General features: G+C 42.1%; 1 protein-coding gene across 1 annotated transcript in view; it reads right to left on the minus strand.

Annotated features, from left to right (window-relative positions):
- LOC139444227 (xanthine dehydrogenase/oxidase-like) overlaps positions 1 to 19248 on the minus strand; it is a 30768-nt gene that overhangs the window by 7343 nt on the left and 4177 nt on the right. Inside the window, exons 4-25 of the mRNA XM_071225149.1 lie at positions 18271 to 18379; positions 18041 to 18167; positions 16040 to 16101; positions 15712 to 15786; positions 14975 to 15046; positions 13917 to 14055; positions 13450 to 13617; positions 12121 to 12197; positions 11566 to 11659; positions 11159 to 11271; positions 10224 to 10411; positions 9579 to 9729; positions 9150 to 9330; positions 8652 to 8830; positions 7671 to 7790; positions 6432 to 6662; positions 5730 to 5793; positions 2735 to 2804; positions 2382 to 2469; positions 1721 to 1807; positions 1414 to 1605; positions 398 to 543 (exon numbers count right to left, since the gene is read on the minus strand). Of these exons, the coding sequence (XP_071081250.1) occupies positions 398 to 543; positions 1414 to 1605; positions 1721 to 1807; positions 2382 to 2469; positions 2735 to 2804; positions 5730 to 5793; positions 6432 to 6662; positions 7671 to 7790; positions 8652 to 8830; positions 9150 to 9330; positions 9579 to 9729; positions 10224 to 10411; positions 11159 to 11271; positions 11566 to 11659; positions 12121 to 12197; positions 13450 to 13617; positions 13917 to 14055; positions 14975 to 15046; positions 15712 to 15786; positions 16040 to 16101; positions 18041 to 18167; positions 18271 to 18379 (2733 nt within the window). The remainder of the gene's footprint in view (positions 1 to 397; positions 544 to 1413; positions 1606 to 1720; positions 1808 to 2381; positions 2470 to 2734; positions 2805 to 5729; positions 5794 to 6431; positions 6663 to 7670; positions 7791 to 8651; positions 8831 to 9149; positions 9331 to 9578; positions 9730 to 10223; positions 10412 to 11158; positions 11272 to 11565; positions 11660 to 12120; positions 12198 to 13449; positions 13618 to 13916; positions 14056 to 14974; positions 15047 to 15711; positions 15787 to 16039; positions 16102 to 18040; positions 18168 to 18270; positions 18380 to 19248) is intronic.

The following is a 19248-nucleotide window of genomic DNA, read 5'->3' on the forward strand; positions in this document are numbered from 1 at the left end:
CTGACACACCTGTTGCACTCCTGCACCCGACACACCTGTTACACTCCTGCACCTGACCAACCGGTTACACTCCTGCACCCGACACACCTGTTACACTCCTGCACCCGACACACCTGTTACACTCCTGCACCTGACACCTGTTACACTCCTGCACCAGAACCACCTATTAACCCAATCCATCTGACTTGCCTGTTAACTTAATTCTTCCGAGTCACCTGTTACACTCTTGCACCTGATACACCTATTAAAATCCTGCACCTGAACCACCTGTTAACCCCATCCATCTGACTCACATGTTAAACCCGTGCACCTGGTACACATGTTAAACCCCTGCACCTGAATCACAATTAAAGCCCCTTCACCATACTCACCTATTAAACCCCTGCACCTGACTCACCTGTTAAACTCCTGCACCTTTGTTTTCCGGACTTCATACTGACTTTCCTCCAGACACTGACGCCAACACTGGGACAGCGTGCAGTTGTCCAGCAACATATCCGACACCGTCACGTCTCCCTCTTTCAACATGTTTATCTCACGCACCTGTTGAAAGGCATACTACATAAGTCAGTATATAGTGTGATGATGGGATGAGGGTTGCTTGGGCACGGGGGTGCGGGTGCGTATTCTCTTTTTTAGATAGCACATCAACAAATACTAAAACACCCTTTCTGTAACAAATTAGTGTTTGTCAAAGAGAATCCTATCCTAGGCATGTAAACATATTGCCGTAAGTATTGGATATAACCTCCCCACGAGGTCTCGACGGAGAATGTAAGCCAGGGGAGGAGGGAAATAGGGTAAGGCCGACTCCCCGAGCTTACATTCTTGGTCAAGACCGAGGGGTGGGGGAGGGGGTGGGGGGGGGGGGGATGTGTGTGTGTTATATCCTTCTTATGAACCGTCTTAATGCACGAAATGCCTTACAGTAAAACAATACAGTGTATCACGGCATAAAAGGAATTCCCTCAAAGTGTGCGAGAAAAAAACACACGTGCAGCCTGGGCTAGATGGAGTCATGACATGATAATCTGAATAAATTTTCATCACCGGCTTACAAAACCTAACACGATATGTGAGTTTGCAGGTTCGATTCACGTTATGGAATTTTAAAACAAATTTCTGACTTTTAACCAATCATCAAACACAATTGTGTCTACATCGAGAGGCAAGTTTATAAAACGTTAAATTTCACGGAATGCCCGCTTATCCGGGCATACGTAAGCTGGAATGACCGCTTACCTGGGCATTCTGAGGGAATAACTCCTGTACGGGTTTACCCGAGAAAAGTCGAATCTAAATTTATAACAGAGTGACATCATTAGAGGTTTATAATGCCAGCTACTTACTGAGATGATTGCCATGGTAATAATCCAGGCAACTCAGCCCTACATGGGGCCTATTGTTATATACCTGAGTTTCAGTCATGTTGAGTCTGCTGGCGAGTTCTGTCATTATCATCTCCGACACCAGGAAGCTGTCCGGCATACCGAACCCCCTGAACGCTGTATTAGGGGGAGTGTTCGTCTTACACAGGTAGCCAGTTATCCGGCAGTTGGGGTAGCGGTACGCGGCCTCGAAGTTCAGCACACATATCTCCAGGAACTGTGAACAGATGAATCTTAACTTCTGTAGAATGTGTGATGGCGATGGCGAACACTATTGCCCATTATGTAGGGTAGGAGCTTACATCGTATGTTAGAATATATATTATACTTACGGCATAGGCGATGTCAGAAGCATGGCCAGCGTCGACATACATGTCCATCACAACGCTCTGGATCCGGCCGTCTTTGGAGCAACCGATCTGAAGAGACACATGTGACTGTTGATAACAGGTAGTTTTCAATTGTCCCACAAACGTGATCCGTAAAGTAAAGATTGAAGTACGATTTTGAATCTTATTACACAGCATCTTCAGATGGCATTTCGAAATATGCTGTCATAAATTGAAACTTTATATAATTTGAATCGGGGACGACATTAGGGCGGGATAGAAAACAAGAAGACATCGTATGTCCACGTGCGTAATGCTTGGTTTAAATTGTTTTGTCGTAACCGCAAACTTTAGCTCGACACTGGTACACCATTATGTAAATATTCGCTAGGGTCCTCAGCAACCCATGCTTGTCGTAAGGGGCGAATAACGGGATCAGGTGGTCAGTCCCGTTGACTTGGTTAATGCATATCATCGTATCACAGTTGCGTAGATCAATGCTCATGATGTCGATCACTGGATTGTCTTGTCCGGACCCGATTATTGACAAACCGCCGTCATATTGCTGAGTGCGGCGTTAAACAACCGAAATACCTTTATCCTAAGTAGTTTAGTCAAGCAGCCAATGACACAACCCTAGAACATGAACTGTTGAAGTCTCCACCTTATACTCTGCGTGAAACCCGGGCGCCTTTCCCGTGATTGCCATGTCCGTTCTCCTGTCCAGCACACACCTCACCGGTCTCCGGTACCTGCAAATTCGACAACCACAACTTCATGACAGAACTGTCTCCGATCCTGCGGTTGTTGTTTAGCCTAGTGGTTATAGCGTCTACTCGTCACGCCGAAGACCCGGGTTCGATTCTCAAGGTGGATTTCAATGAGAAGCTCAATGATAACCGCCGCTGCGATATGGTTGTTCAAAGCAATTGACAGTATACTCCTAACGTTTCAGGGTAACTCGTTTCTATTATTCAGTTTTCATTTTCCGGTTGTGTCTAACATGCATTAACTTACTTGTAAGCAGCCACGGCCACTGGCTGAGACAGGAGGTCGTTCCTCGTCTCCTTCCCTCCGAATCCACCACCTGCAGGTACAGCAATATATCAAGTAAGCCCCTATTGTAATAACCCGAATACATATCAACTAACCCCTGCTGCAGAAACACCAATACGCTTCAACCAACCCCTGCTGCAGAAACACCAATACGCATCAACTAATCCCTGCTGCAGATCACCAATACCCTTCAACTAACCCCTGCTGCAGAAAGACCAATAAGCATCAACTAATTCCTGCTGCAGAAACACCAATAAGCATCAACTAATCCCCGCTGCAGAAACACCAATACGCATCAACTCATCCATGCTGCAGAAACACCAATACACATCAACTCATCCATGCTGCAGAAACACCAATACACATCAACTAAACCCTGCTGCAGAAACACCAATACACATCAACTAAACCCTGATGCAGAAACAGCAATACGCATCAACTAATCCCCGCTGCAGAAACACCAATACGCATCAACTTACCCCTGCTGCAGAAACACCAATACGCTTCAACCAACCCCTGCTGCAGAAACACCAATACGCATCAACTAATCCCTGCTGCAGATCACCAATACGCTTCAACTAACCCCTGCTGCAGAAAGACCAATAAGCATCAATTAATTCCTGCTGCAGAAACACCAATAAGCATCAACTAATCCCCGCTGCAGAAACACCAATACGCATCAACTTACCCCTGCTGCAGAAACACCAATACGCTTCAACTAATCCCCGCTGCAGAAACACAAATACGCTTCAACAAACCCCTGTTGCAGAAACACCAATACGCTTCAACTAACCCCTGCTGCAGACACACCAATAAGCATCAACTAATCCCCGCTGCAGAAACACCAATACGCATCAACTTACCCCCGCTGCAGAAACACCAATACGCTTCAACTAATTCTCGCTGCAGAAACACAAATACGCATCAACTAACCCCCTACAGCAATATATCAACTAAACCCCCATTGTAATAACTCGAATACGCATCAACTAACCCCTGCTGCAGAAACACCAATACGCTTCAACTAAACCCTGATGCAGAAACAGCAATACACATCAACTCATCCCTGCTGCATAAAGAGCAATACGCATCAACTCATCCCTGCTGCAGAAACACCAATACGCATCAACTCATCCATGCTGCAGAAACACCAATACACATCAACTAAACCCTGCTGCAGAAACACCAATACACATCAACTAAACCCTGATGCAGAAACAGCAATACGCATCAACTAATTCCCGCTGCAGAAACAGCAATACGCATCAACTCATCCCTGCTGCAGAAACACCAATACACATCAACTAACCCTGATGCAGAAAAACCAACACGCATCAACTAACTCTCGCTGCATAAACATCGACATGCATTAATATTGATCACAACGAGATACAGAAGTTTTCAGTACATTACGGTACATGATGAGTTATGAGTCCATAAAAGGACACACACTGAATAGTCCGAATTATTCCCAAACATACAGGGTGATAATTTGGACATAAAAAAATAAACACGACTGCATGGTTGCTGGTTCATTGCCATTATATTAAACAGTGGGCAGAACATTCAAACATATTCACACGCCTTTTTGAAGCGTCTTCACTGAGTGAAACTGTCATCTGTAACATCGATTATTGTAAGAATGACAATATTAAAGAGGTCATTACCCTCGTGTGTATCCATATCCTAAAATATCATACCTTAGGAATAACGGATATGTGTTATGCTCGCCTAGGCTTGCATAATACAAATTTTTTTCCTGGTATATATTTATGATACGGTAACACACACTTTTATAAGTTTTGGCAACTTTTGAGCTATATACTGCGAAACTATTTAGCGAGGACACTATCCGAGAGGGGTCAGTTTCTATTATGTACTTTTTGACCGATGCGAATGCGGCTGTTTATCCGAATTTTAAACTGTCGTATTTGACCGAAATTCATTGTGTCACTGTATTGCCATCTGACTGAATTCCATAACACTATGACAGACCAGGCAAACAAACGTGATGTCTTATAGACTTGAGTGGCCCCTCTTTGATCAATCGATGGAGTACCATGAACGGCTAGTGAAAATAATATGTGAAGGCAATTGTCTTTTGGACTATATGAATATGTAGTAAGCAAATAGGTTTTCGGACTGACAAATCACTGAGATGAGCACTTTCCATGAAAAGTTAGAATGCTTAGGCACCGTTTGTGAGAGATGAGTAAAGTTTTGTCGACAAAAGAATTTACGAATGACAGTATATGATGAATAGGTTATCACGCTTGAGAGTCTTGAGATTGTAAATATCCTGTTTTAGGAATAAACACTATGTATCTAAATTGCCTAGACTCGCAAAATACATTGTTTAGAGGTACTAGCATCTGTACGTAACGTCAATCAAATGCTTGATAAAGTGACTAGCATCTGTACGTAACGTCAATCAAATGCTTGATAAAGGTACTAGCATATGTATATAACGTCAATCAAATGCTTGATAAAGGTACTAGAATCTGTACGTAACGTCAATCAAATGATTGATAAAGGTACTAGCATCTGTACGTAACGTCAATCAAATGCTTGATGAAGGTACTAGCATATGTACGTAACGTCAATCAAATGCTTGATAAAGGTACTAGCATCCGTACGTAACGTCAATCAAATGCTTGATAAAGGTACTAGAATCTGTACGTAACGTCAATCAAATACTTGATAAAGGTACTAGAATCTGTACGTAACATCAATCAAATGCTTGATAAAGGTACTAGCATCAGTACCGCAACGTAAATCAAATGCTTGATAAAGGTACTAGCATCCGTACGTAACGTCAATCAAATGCTTGATAAAGGTACTAACATCTGTACGTAACGTCAATCAATTGGAATGTATGACTCAAAATGTTTGACCTTCGCTGGATGTATCAAATGTCTGTGTGACCTATACAGATTTGTATAAAACTAGAACTTACCCAATCTCTTGACATGACACACCACGCGGTTGAGCGGAATACCCAGTACCTGAGCTACACTTTTCTGTAAAATTGATAATTAGGATTGAAATATGTATCAATAACGGTTGCAATAACTGATACATGTGCTATGATCAATAATATTTGACTTAAGATGCCAAAACTATACACTGATATTTAACAGCAACAACAATAATATGTACTTTTAAACAGCACAAACTCTACACAAGGTATGAGTATTACCTAAGTCAATGCATCAGCGAAGAAACATTTTGCATTCTCAGCTCCATGGGGAGTATACAACCCAAACTTGGCACAATATATACGACCACAGATTTGGATATTATTCATACAACTCAGTTCTGCCGGCTAGTAAAGCTGAGTCTAATATCTGAATGCCATAACAGTACAATATTATGACTAGTGAAGATCAAGAAGATAACGGGATCGGGCGGTCAGGCTCGCAGAGTGGTTGATCCATGTCATCGTATCCCAATTGCGTAGATCGATGTTCATGATGTCAATCACTGGCGTTCTGGTCCTGACTCGATTATTTACAGACCGCTGGGATACTGCTGTGTGCGGCGGCGTTACAAACAATTACATATTGCTCTGTGGACACATACTTGACACAGACAACGTTGGTCAACATAGACAATGTAATGAAACATAATAATCAAAGAAGACACAAATATACTATACCTGTGCCATGGAAGGGTTTTGTGACGTGCAGTAGACGTCCACCTCGTTATGTTCTGCTCTTGGTTTCACCAGAACACCATGACTCTCCATGTAGAAGTGTTCACGGGGGTCGATGTCAAGGTGACCCTCAATGACCACATCAGATGCAGCGAACCCGGCGTCAACGTCACCGAAGACGATGGCTGGTGTGGCTGGTTCCTCAGTGTAGAACGCCTTCTCCCGAATGGCGTCCTGGAATACAAGGTGTTGTTGGGAGACAGATGGTGGCTTGATATGTGTTAAAGTACTTGGAAGAATGATTACAGAACATGTAACTTACAGATATCGATGTACCAAGAGTTAAACCGTATTGAAATTAATACGGTAGAGACCATCTTCGACGTTTTAAGTCAAGCAAGTTAATCTTCAGAGTGCGATAATTCTTTCGTCCATGACGGGATGTTCGTACAACAGTACCAAGGTCGGGGGTTCGATCTCCGGCCGAGTCATACCAAACGGAAAAAGGTGCTACTTGTTGTTAAGGGGTTTAAACAGGGACTAGTCGTCTCGGAGTCAGTATACTGTGTCTGAATCTGTGTCATGTTGAACTGCGGCATGGTATCTCAGATGTCAGATGGGTTTGATGGGTACGTTTATCTTACGTCACAAAAGCCTACTATGTAGCTGTCAGTGTTCAGTCTAACACGTAAACGTCTACTGTTTGATATACTGTAGATAAGGAAAATATTATGAATATTTTAATTCCAATTACATTTAGTTACGAATTACATCAGAAAAAAAATATTTTCTCTATAAATGGAACATATTGGAACAATATGTAGAGCATTTTGGAATACATAAATGATTTCCAAAACATTTAAAAAATGCTGATATAAAATCACGCCAACATACACACACGCACGCACGCACGCACGTCGCAATATAAGAAGTGCAATAATAAAGTTAAACCGCCATTTCACCTCACCTTACAACGGAACGATTAAAGGCGGAGTTCGTTCGAGAAATACGGCAGTCCTAGCTGTTGGAATCAAGTAGGTCTGATACCGTTTTGTTTTGCTTCTTACTCATTATGTTATGCCTATCACTCAAACAGTTAATGATGCCCCGTGTCTCAATGTCACCCCGGGAACTAATAACAACGTTCAGATCGACACTGGAATTGGGTTCTCTACCACGAAGCACAGTTCTTCTTAAGACAACCAAAACCAGTTACCGTGCACCACGGCACAGACGTAGTACCTCTAAAGTAATAACGGCAGGTAGATCCTCGTATGTCACAGTCACGTGTCTGGCTGCTTCCAGCGCCACCTGGCGATCTTCAGCAAGCACAAGGCCGATTACCTGGCCACAACATCTGACCTGAAAAATTACTCAAATGATATTAATGAAGAAATCTCTACGAATGATATGCATCATTATTCCACTTCAGGACACTAAATGTATTTTTTTATGCCTCAAAGTGAGATTGACCAATCAGAGCAGAACAACTAACCCCATATGATCCCGGATACCGTCAGTAAAAATCCAAGATGGTTGTTTCTGACCTAATATGAGACCGAATATACCGTCAGTAACAGCCATTTTGGATTTTCTAATACCCACCTCACATATTTCACATGAAAATTCTTGAATAGAAATTCGTTATTCGACACTGTTTGTGTTTTACTATCATTAATTCTGATGTGCAAGGACATTATTATTTTTTTCTAGATCACTTTCGTGACTTTATTGATAAAGATTATAGTTAAAATTATCAACAAGGTTTGGTCTCTAAGATTTAAAGAGTAGTCTCCCTTTGCCCCTTAAAGTCAACGGTTGAAAGTGTCAAGTTTTCATTTCAACATGACATGTGCGATATGGATACCAGATGTAAACTGTTCGGCATAATAAATTCGTAATGGTGTCTTTAATTGTCGTATGTGGTTAGCAGAACAAATATTGGGCGAGGCGTCAGCTAATATGACACCGTATACGGCAACTAAAAACACCATAACAAATAATATATCTACATCCTATTCCTGAATAAGGGCCCATTTGACCATTGATATTATCCTCCGAGTGAGTTAGTGAGTGAGTTGCACATGCATTTCTAACCAACGTTTTATTTGACCTTGACCACTGTCTTCCTGTACTCTACGGAACTGTACCATCCTGATAAACGAATTTTCATAGCCATTTGTGAATTAATGATAACATTTAAGATAACTTTTCGTAACTAACCTCTGTTTCAGCAAATACGTGTTCGCCCTGTATAGCACAGCCCCAAATGTTCTTCCCTGGCACATCCTGGTGATCCACATATCCTGTTACCCCTGGTAACGCAATAGCTTCTGTTACGTCCACTTCTTTGATTCGAGCGTGTGGTCGCGTGCTCAGCACAAGTCCAGCATACAATTCACCTACAAGGTATGCACACATTTGTACCATACATTAGAATGAGAGACGTTTACCCCTTTGGTGAAATCCAAGAACAATGGCATGGTACTGACAAACCTTGAAACACAGTGAAGGGGAATCGGGGTTCGAACCCATGAACATAGGTTTCTGGCGTACCCAAGGGACGCAACTCAGCACACCCCGCGTGTCATCAAATGATATAGCTTCATAGCTTCGACATATGCATTGTTATATATCTGGCCCGTTTCACGAAGCAATCCTAGAACCGCGATCGCTTTGTGAAATTAGGATCAAGAACGTAAAATGTGGTGCCATAGCTACCTTCACATCTCGGCATGTCATCCAGGTACACAGCCTCCCCACACGTCATCTGTAGCGCACTGGAGTGTGGGATAGGTCGACGCATGTCATCTTCCGGTGGCTGATCAGGACCGACATTGTCAAACACTCGGGTACTCTCGTAGTCGACAGTAGACAGGGCAGGGGGAGCATTGGGGGCAGTCTTCAGAGAAAAGAAACAGTATGATCATATAAATGGTACTCTCGGCACCGTTCAGAGAGAAGAACCAGAACAGAAGCATCCCTCAGTTGGACCCCGATACATCACGCTATCAACTAAATTGAATGTGGTGGTCAGGATCTGATTGCCTGTCATGTTGCTGCCTCAATGTCAGACACTGCTTTGCCTGGTCAATTGTGCTGACAACAGCATTAATTCACTCACTCTCACTCATGTCACTTTTAGACTACCTTTCCACTGACGGCCTCTTCTACAGCAAACATGAATTTGAAAACTTGGGCCACAGCGACATGCTTGGCGTCGGCAGTGATGGCCATCTTGTTGTCCAGGAGTTTGCCAAGGGAGGTAAGAACGGTTGGCACCAGCGATAGGGACCAACTCCTGATAAAGACAGAAGCGCAAGTCAGATTAGCAACATGAAAATAATACTGATGCCAGGTGGAATTTATATATTCACGTCAGATATGGACACAATCATAGACGTCCTTTATATTTATCAATGACGTCAGGTACATTTATCACCTAAGTCACATAACATGCAACATTTATCATCGACGTCAGACACATTTATCATCGACGTCAGAAACAATCATCATCGGCGTCAGAAACATTCATCACCTAAGGCACATAACATATACGTCGCTGGAAAATATCAATAGAAGGCAGATATACTTTACATCAAAATAGTCAGATAAATGACAAAAGTTCAGTGACGTTCGATCCCAGTTATATACCAAAGATCCGTTCCAACACATAGACTTCAGTTACAAATATCTCATCATAGTTCCTTCAGAAGCATGTTAATGCTGGTCCGCTGTGGATGCCTATGAGAAATATCTCTGTGGCTTGATAGTGCCATCACTTCTTCTACTCACTTCCCTGCCATTTCCTGCTGAAGATCCTGAATTTTCATAACCGGCTGGAAACAATTCCCACCAAAAGTGAAATAAATGTCGTCAATAACATCACTCCCTGGTTGAAATGATATCCCCGCAACGGCATTAACATATGACGTGTCAAAGCCTCGCCGCAGTGGCTGCTTGTAGAACATCACGTGGTCACCCTGTCATCACAAACATCATCAAATTAGGACAACACGCGATTATGCTAAACATAAGAGCGTTATCACTTTTCCCCCGCCATGTAGGACTTTAGAATTTTGTTTGTAAATATAGTAGTGAATGGAAACAGGAAAAAAGTTCCATAAATCCTTGAGAATATATTGGCACTAGGGTCGTTTCATGTCATCAGACAAAAATGATTAGATGTAAAAAATAATACACCCAAAAGGCCCCTTCTCTGGAAAAAATAACTTATGGCTCCAATTCTCGAACTCTTGATAAGTATCTCTTTGATAAGCTAACTTCAAAAGTTTCCGTGGACACTTGTCCTCATTGCAGACACTATGCGCGAAAGTTGAAGCATGGAGCAAGGGTAATACAAAGTAACTTACGACACCAATTTTCGAAAAATTCGTCCTTGACAAGTACCTCTTAAAAAAGAACGTAAACTTTCATTCGTGTAATTTAAGGATTTTCTGTGAAAACATGTCCCATCTCCCACAATGTGCACTAAGTTGAAAAGCACGGAGCAAAGACCATAAATGAATTTAAGACACCAATCTTCGAACTCATTTAAGATCATGACCAGTAATATCAGTGTGTTAAATGTCATTTCTACTAATTTAATAGTTTTTGAGAAAATTGTCCTCTTTGAGAAGCGGACGGACTCATTCCCTACATCCCCCGCCCCACTTCGTGGCGAGAGATAATAATATAAACAAAACCATCATCCCTACATGAACACGCACCTGTTTTGTGAAGGGCAAGGTGACATAGACGAGGACGTCAGCGGGGTCAAGGCCATTTAAAGGCGGCGTAAACTTCATCACCTCACGGTACGGGAAAGTGCGTTCACCTTTGACTGGGAAAGAAGATACAGATGTCATACCATACACTCTAATCGAAACATAAATGTATTTTACATTAGACACAAAATAAACCCAACCTCTGCCTGTTGAAGAATGTTATAGCACAGCTTTGGATGACAACAGTTTAATCCAATAGTACATAAAACGCTGAAGTGCTAAAACACACTATGGCCACCTTCGCCCAAGGCAGTATTATTCGAGGCTGACATTCACACACGGGAACGTGCAAACAAAGTAAACCAGAGCTGTGTAGATGCGTGTGTGATGTACCCAGAAGTTGAACGTACCGGCGTTGTTGACGTGCAGCATGGCGTCCATTGCCAAGAAGACCGGTTGAAGATCCGAAACTGTGGCCGAGTTTAGAAGATTGCCCCCAACACTCTGCAGCGATAATTGACGTATTATTATATCATACATTTTTATGCCGCAGGTGTCCAGGTACTAGTGTCTGCTAAAATGAGGTTTTATTTGTTCCCCGACCAGTGGATCCGTTTGCATTCTAGTTATTATTCTGAATTCCCTGGAGTGTATACAACCAAAGCAGATGGTTGAAGATCCCAAACTGGCCAGGTTGAGAAGATTACACCTTGCAGCGACAGTTGACGTATAAAGTACTTTCATTACTAACCAACACAGACAAATGATAATTCTTCTACTTATAATTTCCTATTAACATTCCAAGTAAGGGGGAACTTTGTATCTCGAGCTATCAGGTTTCAAATTTTAAAGCACATGAACTACATAATTAATGTCTTTGTTATGAAACATAAAGAAAAAACAAACAGGCAAAGTGTGGTATTTTTCCGACTTTTTTGTTGACAAATAAGGCAGTGACTACCCACCGCCACGTTTCTGACTTGTCCTGCGGCCACCCAGCGGAGAGCATCCCCCAGAACCCTCACAGACCGGGTCCTCCAGCCTGCAAGACACGCGTAGTAACAATGTAACAGCTACTGGTCTTTAGATAAATGGCCTCCTCTATAAAACCTTTGTAGTCCCTAATGATGTGACCACCTATATGATCCCTGGTGAAAAGGCCTCCTAATCTGTACCTGGTGACAAGACCTTCTATTAAATTACAAATAGTGACATGGCCTCCTATATACTCCCTGTTGACATGACCTCTTATATGATGGCCTCCTGTCTATACCATAACAACCTGACATTATATCACGGGTAAATTGATCTTTCTTTATCATTATCACTACTATAACAACCTGAAATTATCAGGGGTAAAGTGGTCTTTCTATATCATTAACACTACTATAACACCCTGACATTATATCACGGGTCAATTGATCTTTCTATATCATTAACACTACTATAACAACCTGAAATTATCAGGGGTAAAGTGGTCTTTCTATATCATTAACACTACTATAACACCCTGACATTATATCACGGGTCAATTGGTCTTTCTATATCATTAACAGTACTACAACTACCCGGTATTATCGCACTAATAAGAGAATGTTTCCTTTTTGACCTTACTTTCATCTAAACCGACTGGTAAATGAATAACATGCGTGAGAGTAAGCTACCTCACCTGGCAGCTAAATACCTCCGAGTGAGATTTGCCTCACCTTGCAACTGTCTGAAGATCTCCAAGTGAGATTTACCTCACCTGGCAGCTAAATACCTCCGAGTGAGATTTGCCTCACCTTGCAACTGTCTGAAGATCTCCAAGTGAGATTTACATCACCTGGCAGCTAAATACCTCCGAGTGAGATTTACATCACCTGGCAACTAAATACCATCGAGTGAGATTTACCTCACCTGGCATCTAAATGCCTCCAAGTGAGATTTACCTCACCTGGCAGCTAAATACATCCGACACAGACTTACATCACGATGCAGCTGTCTGGAGACCCCGGAGTGAGATTTACCTCTCCTGGCAGCTAAATACCCCCGAGTGAGATGTACCTCTCCTGGCAAGTGCGTAAATACCGAGTGAATGGTAACTCACCTGGCAGGTGCGTGAATACCTCCGAGTGAAAGTAACCTCACCTAGCAAGTGCGTGAATATCTCCGGTTGAGAGTTACGTCACCTGGCAGATGCTTGAATGTCTCTGAGGGAGAGTTACCTCACCTGGCATGTGGGGGAAAACCTGGGAGTGAAAATTACTTCACCTGTTACTTTCGTGAATACCTGCGAGGGAGAGTTGCCTCACCTGGTAGGTGCGAGACGAGTCCCGGAAGTCTGGTCCTGAGTTCCTCCAATGTGATGCCGGCCCCCACGACCAGATGGTCATCCTCCACCGTCAGCCTGGTCAACTCGGGGATGTGACTGGTGGACACCAAGGTCTGGGGCAGCTGGTGTTTCAGCTTCAAGTCGAGAACTGAGGAATGAAACAGGCTCTGAATGAATAGATTTCCCGATGATATAATGGACTCTTGATTTGCAAACTTGGCATACGGAGCTTATTAACTTCGGGTTAATAATCGAGGTTGGACAAGATAATCCAGTGATTGACATCATGAGAATCGATCCACGCAATTGGGACGACATGTATCAATCAAGTCAGCGAGCCTGACCACCCGATCACGTTAGTCGCCTCTTATGACAAGCACAGTCACCTTTTACGGCAACTTTTACGGTTGCTGAAGACCTATTCTACCCCGGTTCTTCTAAACTTACATATAGTTGTGCCCCCAGAGATCAGTCTTGATGTGGGATTATCAGCCAGAAGCTGAAGCAGATGAGGCAGGTCACGAGGTCGGATCCACGTGACACCCTCGTGCTCGAATGTCACTGTCAGCTCCTTTTCTTCTTTCACCTGTAGTGATGTTATAAAACGATAATGCTTTAAAAATCAATATACAAAATTATATAAATGATCTTAATGTTGCTGTGAGTGAGAAATTTGAATCTAATGTCAATGTCGGTGCATGCTAGGTCAGTATGGGATAAAATCCCCACGTCACGCAGGACGTGACGATTAGGGATAATATTCGGGCCGAATGACCAGTGTATCCTGGTGCGCTTAAGGGACGTAACTATACACAGCATTTACATTCCGTTACTTATTCTAGTCGACTTGTGGTTTCCCCATTAAGAGTTCTGTGTTACAAGTAGTTTTGCTCTGTAGCTCACCTGAATTGGCTGGAATATTTGCTACATTTGATTATAAAGGTCATGATATAATGGCAATTAAGAACATGCAAAACTAAGTTTCAGGCATTTAATCAACATGTACACTAAATCTACTGACACAATAGTAATTGGCTGAACAGACCAAAAATGACATTTGAAAATAGCTATTTGGGAATTTAGGTCTGAATTCGTAAAACACTTTTCAGTGACGCCCTTGTTGGGATAATATGCAGAAAATTGCAGTTTCATAATGCCAGAGGTTTAAGAAGTTAATACAATGTCGGTACATGTATATATATATATATATACATGTAAAGCGCGCAATAGGATGACCAAGGGCCTTGATAAAGTTGCATATCAAATTTCATTATGATATTGAGAAATAGCTTGTCATTGATTATTACAATTTGGCTTCTCGGGTGGCCATATATAAAATCGGAATTATTTGAGCAATATCAAGGGGACAATTACAGTGGTCATTCATCAAGCCTCATGTTGTTTCAGAAAATGTAAACGTTTAGGACGGAGAGCTTTACGGGTGGATGCAGGGACATACGGCGGACAAGTTCACTTCACATGTTACAGCTGTAATGATTACCGACCAGGAGCTGCGGAGGAAAGATGACATCCTGAGAGGGAGATGGAGGGGAAAACCTGCATCCTTCATCCTTGCACTGAAAAAACATACAGATTAACAACCACATACAGGTATGGTCGATTTATATCTTCCAACTTCAGAACCAAGCATACATTCCTACACATCTATTGGCAAAGGTAGGTTTATTATCCGATTACATATCGTGCTTATAAGCTCTAGTGACGTCATACTATTGTTTAACTGAGCATTCGTTTCGTAGAATACCCTCTCGGCAAATATTTCTACAGAATATCCCTCTGTCACATAGATATTCTATAGAAGTCCCTCTGCCCCAATGATATTATATATGGGAGTTTCCCTGATGCAGGGATATTCCATAAAAGTCCTTTGGTTCCATCGATATTCCATAGAAGTCCCTTTGTCCCAGGATATTATATAGCAGTCCCTCTGTTCCAGGTATATTTTATAGAAGTCCCTCGTTACCAGGGAAAATCCCTGAAAGTCCCTCAGTCACAGGGATATTCCATAGAAGTTCCTCGTTCTCAGGGTTATTCAATAAAAGTCCCTCTGTCCCGGGGATATTCTATAGACGTCCCTTTCTCCCAGGGATATCCTATAAAGACCCTCTGTCTCAGGGATATTTTATGTACGTCCCTCAGTCACATGGATATTAATATCCTTTCATTAATTCATGCACACATTTCTAATTTACAATGTAGTTTTTGGTGTATTCTTTCTTACTTTGTTCGGCTGTTGTTCCTCGGCGTCTTCAGACCTACATATACACGTTGAACTGTCGCCTCGGCAACACGTGTTCTGTTGGATCAACAATAAGTACATTGTAGTTCATTTAGCATTAGAATTACAGGACATAGTATTTTCATAAAAGTTTAGCACAGGTTTGTGCCCTGTATTTGAAGTTATACGAGGAGACATGGGAGGCCCATTCATCGAAGGCGCCTGTATTCGATGTGCAGGGTTGTTTCCCTTGGACGTACACGAATCCTATGAATCACTATATTCTGGTTATAATTGTATGATTAAAAAACACAAACACATATCAACATACCTGCGCTGCCTTTGTAAATCCGTCTATGATGGCTCTATACCCAGTACATCGACAGAGATTGCCTAGGTTAAAGTGGGGAAATATGGGTCAATAACATTATGAAAACTTCAATTCTGTAGTATTGAGGAACTCATAAGTGTAATTCATCCTAACAAACATGAATTTATCTCACTTTAGTCCACCGGTGTAAGCTGAATTAGCTCTATCATCCGATACGAGGTATATGTAGATTTAGAAACTTCTCATGTGTAACTTCGACTTGATAGAAATTAGTATATTAACATTTATGACATCCATTTTAAGATATCAGACATCAAAATTTTATGACGGAAGTTTGACACAGAAAACGTTCAAATATTATGGGTTTTTTAGTATTTATATGGATTTTCATCTTTTACAGTGGCATTACTTTCAATGACCAAGTAAACGTTTTTTCCTGTAAAAGTTGAATGGTGTTTGAATAATCAATTAATGTCCTCCAATGGTGGTTGATGAATTTCCTTGTCTTCTATGACAAAACTACTGTCCACTTGTAACGATGATGTTCTTCACTTTCAATGGCCAACCAAATGTCTTCAGGTGATTGCTGAATGAGGTACACAGTATGCCAAATTGAATGTCCCGTGAGGTAGGGATGGTATAGGTCACATGTGTCAATAGCGTGTTGGCAGAATAAGGGCTGGCATATACCTTCTGTGGCCTTTTACTGAATGACATCTTGCTAGAGTCATGGCTGTCATATACCTTCTGTGGCCTTTCACTGAATGACATCTTGCTAGAGTCATGGCTGTCACATACCTTCTGTGGCCTTTCACTGAATGACATCTTGCTAGAGTCATGGCTGTCATATGCCTTCTGTGGCCTTTCACTGAATGGCATCATGCTAGAGTCATGGCTGTCACATACCTTCTGTGGCCTTTTACTGAATGACATCTTGCTAGAGTCATGGCTGCCATATACCTTCTGTGGCCTTTCACTGAATGACATCTTGCTAGAGTCATGGCTGTCATATGCCTTCTGTGGCCTTTCACTGAATGGCATCATGCTAGAGTCATGGCTGTCACATACCTTCTGTGGCCTTTTACTGAATGACATCTTGCTAGAGTCATGGCTGTCATATACCTTCTGTGGCCTTTCACTGAATGACATCTTGCTAGAGTCATGGCTGTCACATACCTTCTGTGGCCTTTCACTGAATGACATCTTGCTAGAGTCATGGCTGTCATATGCCTTCTGTGGCCTTTCACTGAATGGCATCATGCTAGAGTCATGGCTGTCACATACCTTCTGTGGCCTTTTACTGAATGACATCTTGCTAGAGTCATGGCTGTCATATACCTTCTGTGGCCTTTCACTGAATGACATCTTGCTAGAGTCATGGCTGTCATATGCCTTCTGTGGCCTTTCACTGAATGGCATCATGCTAGAGTCATGGCTGTCACATACCTTCTGTGGCCTTTTACTGAATGACATCTTGCTAGAGTCATGGCTGTCATATGCCTTCTGTGGCCTTTCACTGAATGGCATCATGCTAGAGTCATGGCTGTCACATACCTTCTGTGGCCTTTCACTGAATGACATCTTGCTAGAGTCATGGTTGTCGTATACCTTCTGTGGCCTTTCACTGAATGACATCTTGCTAGTGTCATGGCTGTCATATACCGTCTGTGGCCTTTTACTGAATGGCATCTTGCTAGAGTCATGGCTGCCATATACCGTCTGTGGCCTTTTACTGAATGACATCTTGCTAGAGTCATGGCTGTCATATACCTTCTGTGGCCTTTCACTGAATTTCATGTGAAGTATGTTCCTTACCTAGCTGGACTATGGAAGACCATCCAGTCAGGCTGGTTTCACATGGAATGTTCATGGGGATCACATTGCTCCAAGAGAACAACAACAAACCTACTATGACCTGCTGTATGACTTGTGAAGGATAATCCCCACCCTGCTTATATTGACTTTTGAAAACCATTCTTTTAGGATCAGAATGCCACATACCTTCTATGGCCAACTGGATGTCCTCCTGGGAGGGCTGAGGGATGTTCCTCAACAGTGTGTACATGGACATCACCATGCCAGATGTGCAGAATCCACACTGAACCCCGTGAGCCTCAGCGAGACACTCCTGGAATGCAGGGAGACTTAGAAGTGAAACTCGGGAATGGTTACATTAACAGTGTTTGATGCGAATATTACTTGTTATATGAATTATATCATCCATCACCTACCTGGATCTTGTGCAGTCCCCGCCTCGTGTCGCCAACCCCCTCCACAGTGGTGACCGCCATGTTGTGCAGGGAACACAGCGGCAGTAGACAGGCGTTCACGGCCATGTGTCTGCAGAATAACAAGAGAGTCATAGCTTCATATTGTGTCTCCAGAATAACAACAGGACATAGTGTTGGATTGTGTGTCTGCAGAATAACAAGAGAGTCATAGCTTCATATTGTGTCTCCAAAATAACAACATGACATAGCGTTGGATTGTGTGACTGCAGAATAGGGAGAGAGGCATAGCATCAGATTGTGTGTCTCCAGAATAACAACAGGACATACCGTTAGATTGTGTGCCTGCAGAATAACGAGAGAGGCATAGCATTAGATTGTGTGTCTGAAGAATAACAACAGGACATACCGTTAGATTGTGTGTCTGCAGAATAACAAGGGATGACGTGATGAAGCATTGAATGATATTGACTCGCTTTAAGTATACTTACTTCAGCAATTTGTATGTCAGCAGACATATGAAAATATATACACACACACAACGTATACCAGCCATGGTATGATAAGGAATGTGCGTTTTATAGGATGGAGAGATATAGACTTTTAAAGACATTATGACATTTTAAAGCTGATAAAGATCTACAGAACTTCATTGCAGCCCGCAATATGTATGTACACTGGAAGGAAAAAACGTGTATGTAGAAGTGATAAAAAACAAATGACACTTGTTACGAGCACTTTAAAAATGTGTTTGATATTTCTGATAAGCAACATATTGTTGATGATGAGGAGGATAATTATGTATATGAAGCTGTTCATGAACCTGATGATATATCTACCTCTATCTAGGACTCGCCTATTTCACAAGAAGAAATATAGATTGGATAATATGATCCCATAGTTTGTTGGGATATTCTGTTCCCTTATATTGAACTTGTGTTTACTATTATTTTGATACTGTTAAATTTCCAAAGGTATGGT

This window comes from Haliotis cracherodii, unplaced genomic scaffold, assembly GCF_022045235.1.
Source record: "Haliotis cracherodii isolate W230 unplaced genomic scaffold, xgHalCrac1.p SCAF_5, whole genome shotgun sequence".
Taxonomy (NCBI): Eukaryota; Metazoa; Mollusca; class Gastropoda; order Lepetellida; family Haliotidae; genus Haliotis; species Haliotis cracherodii.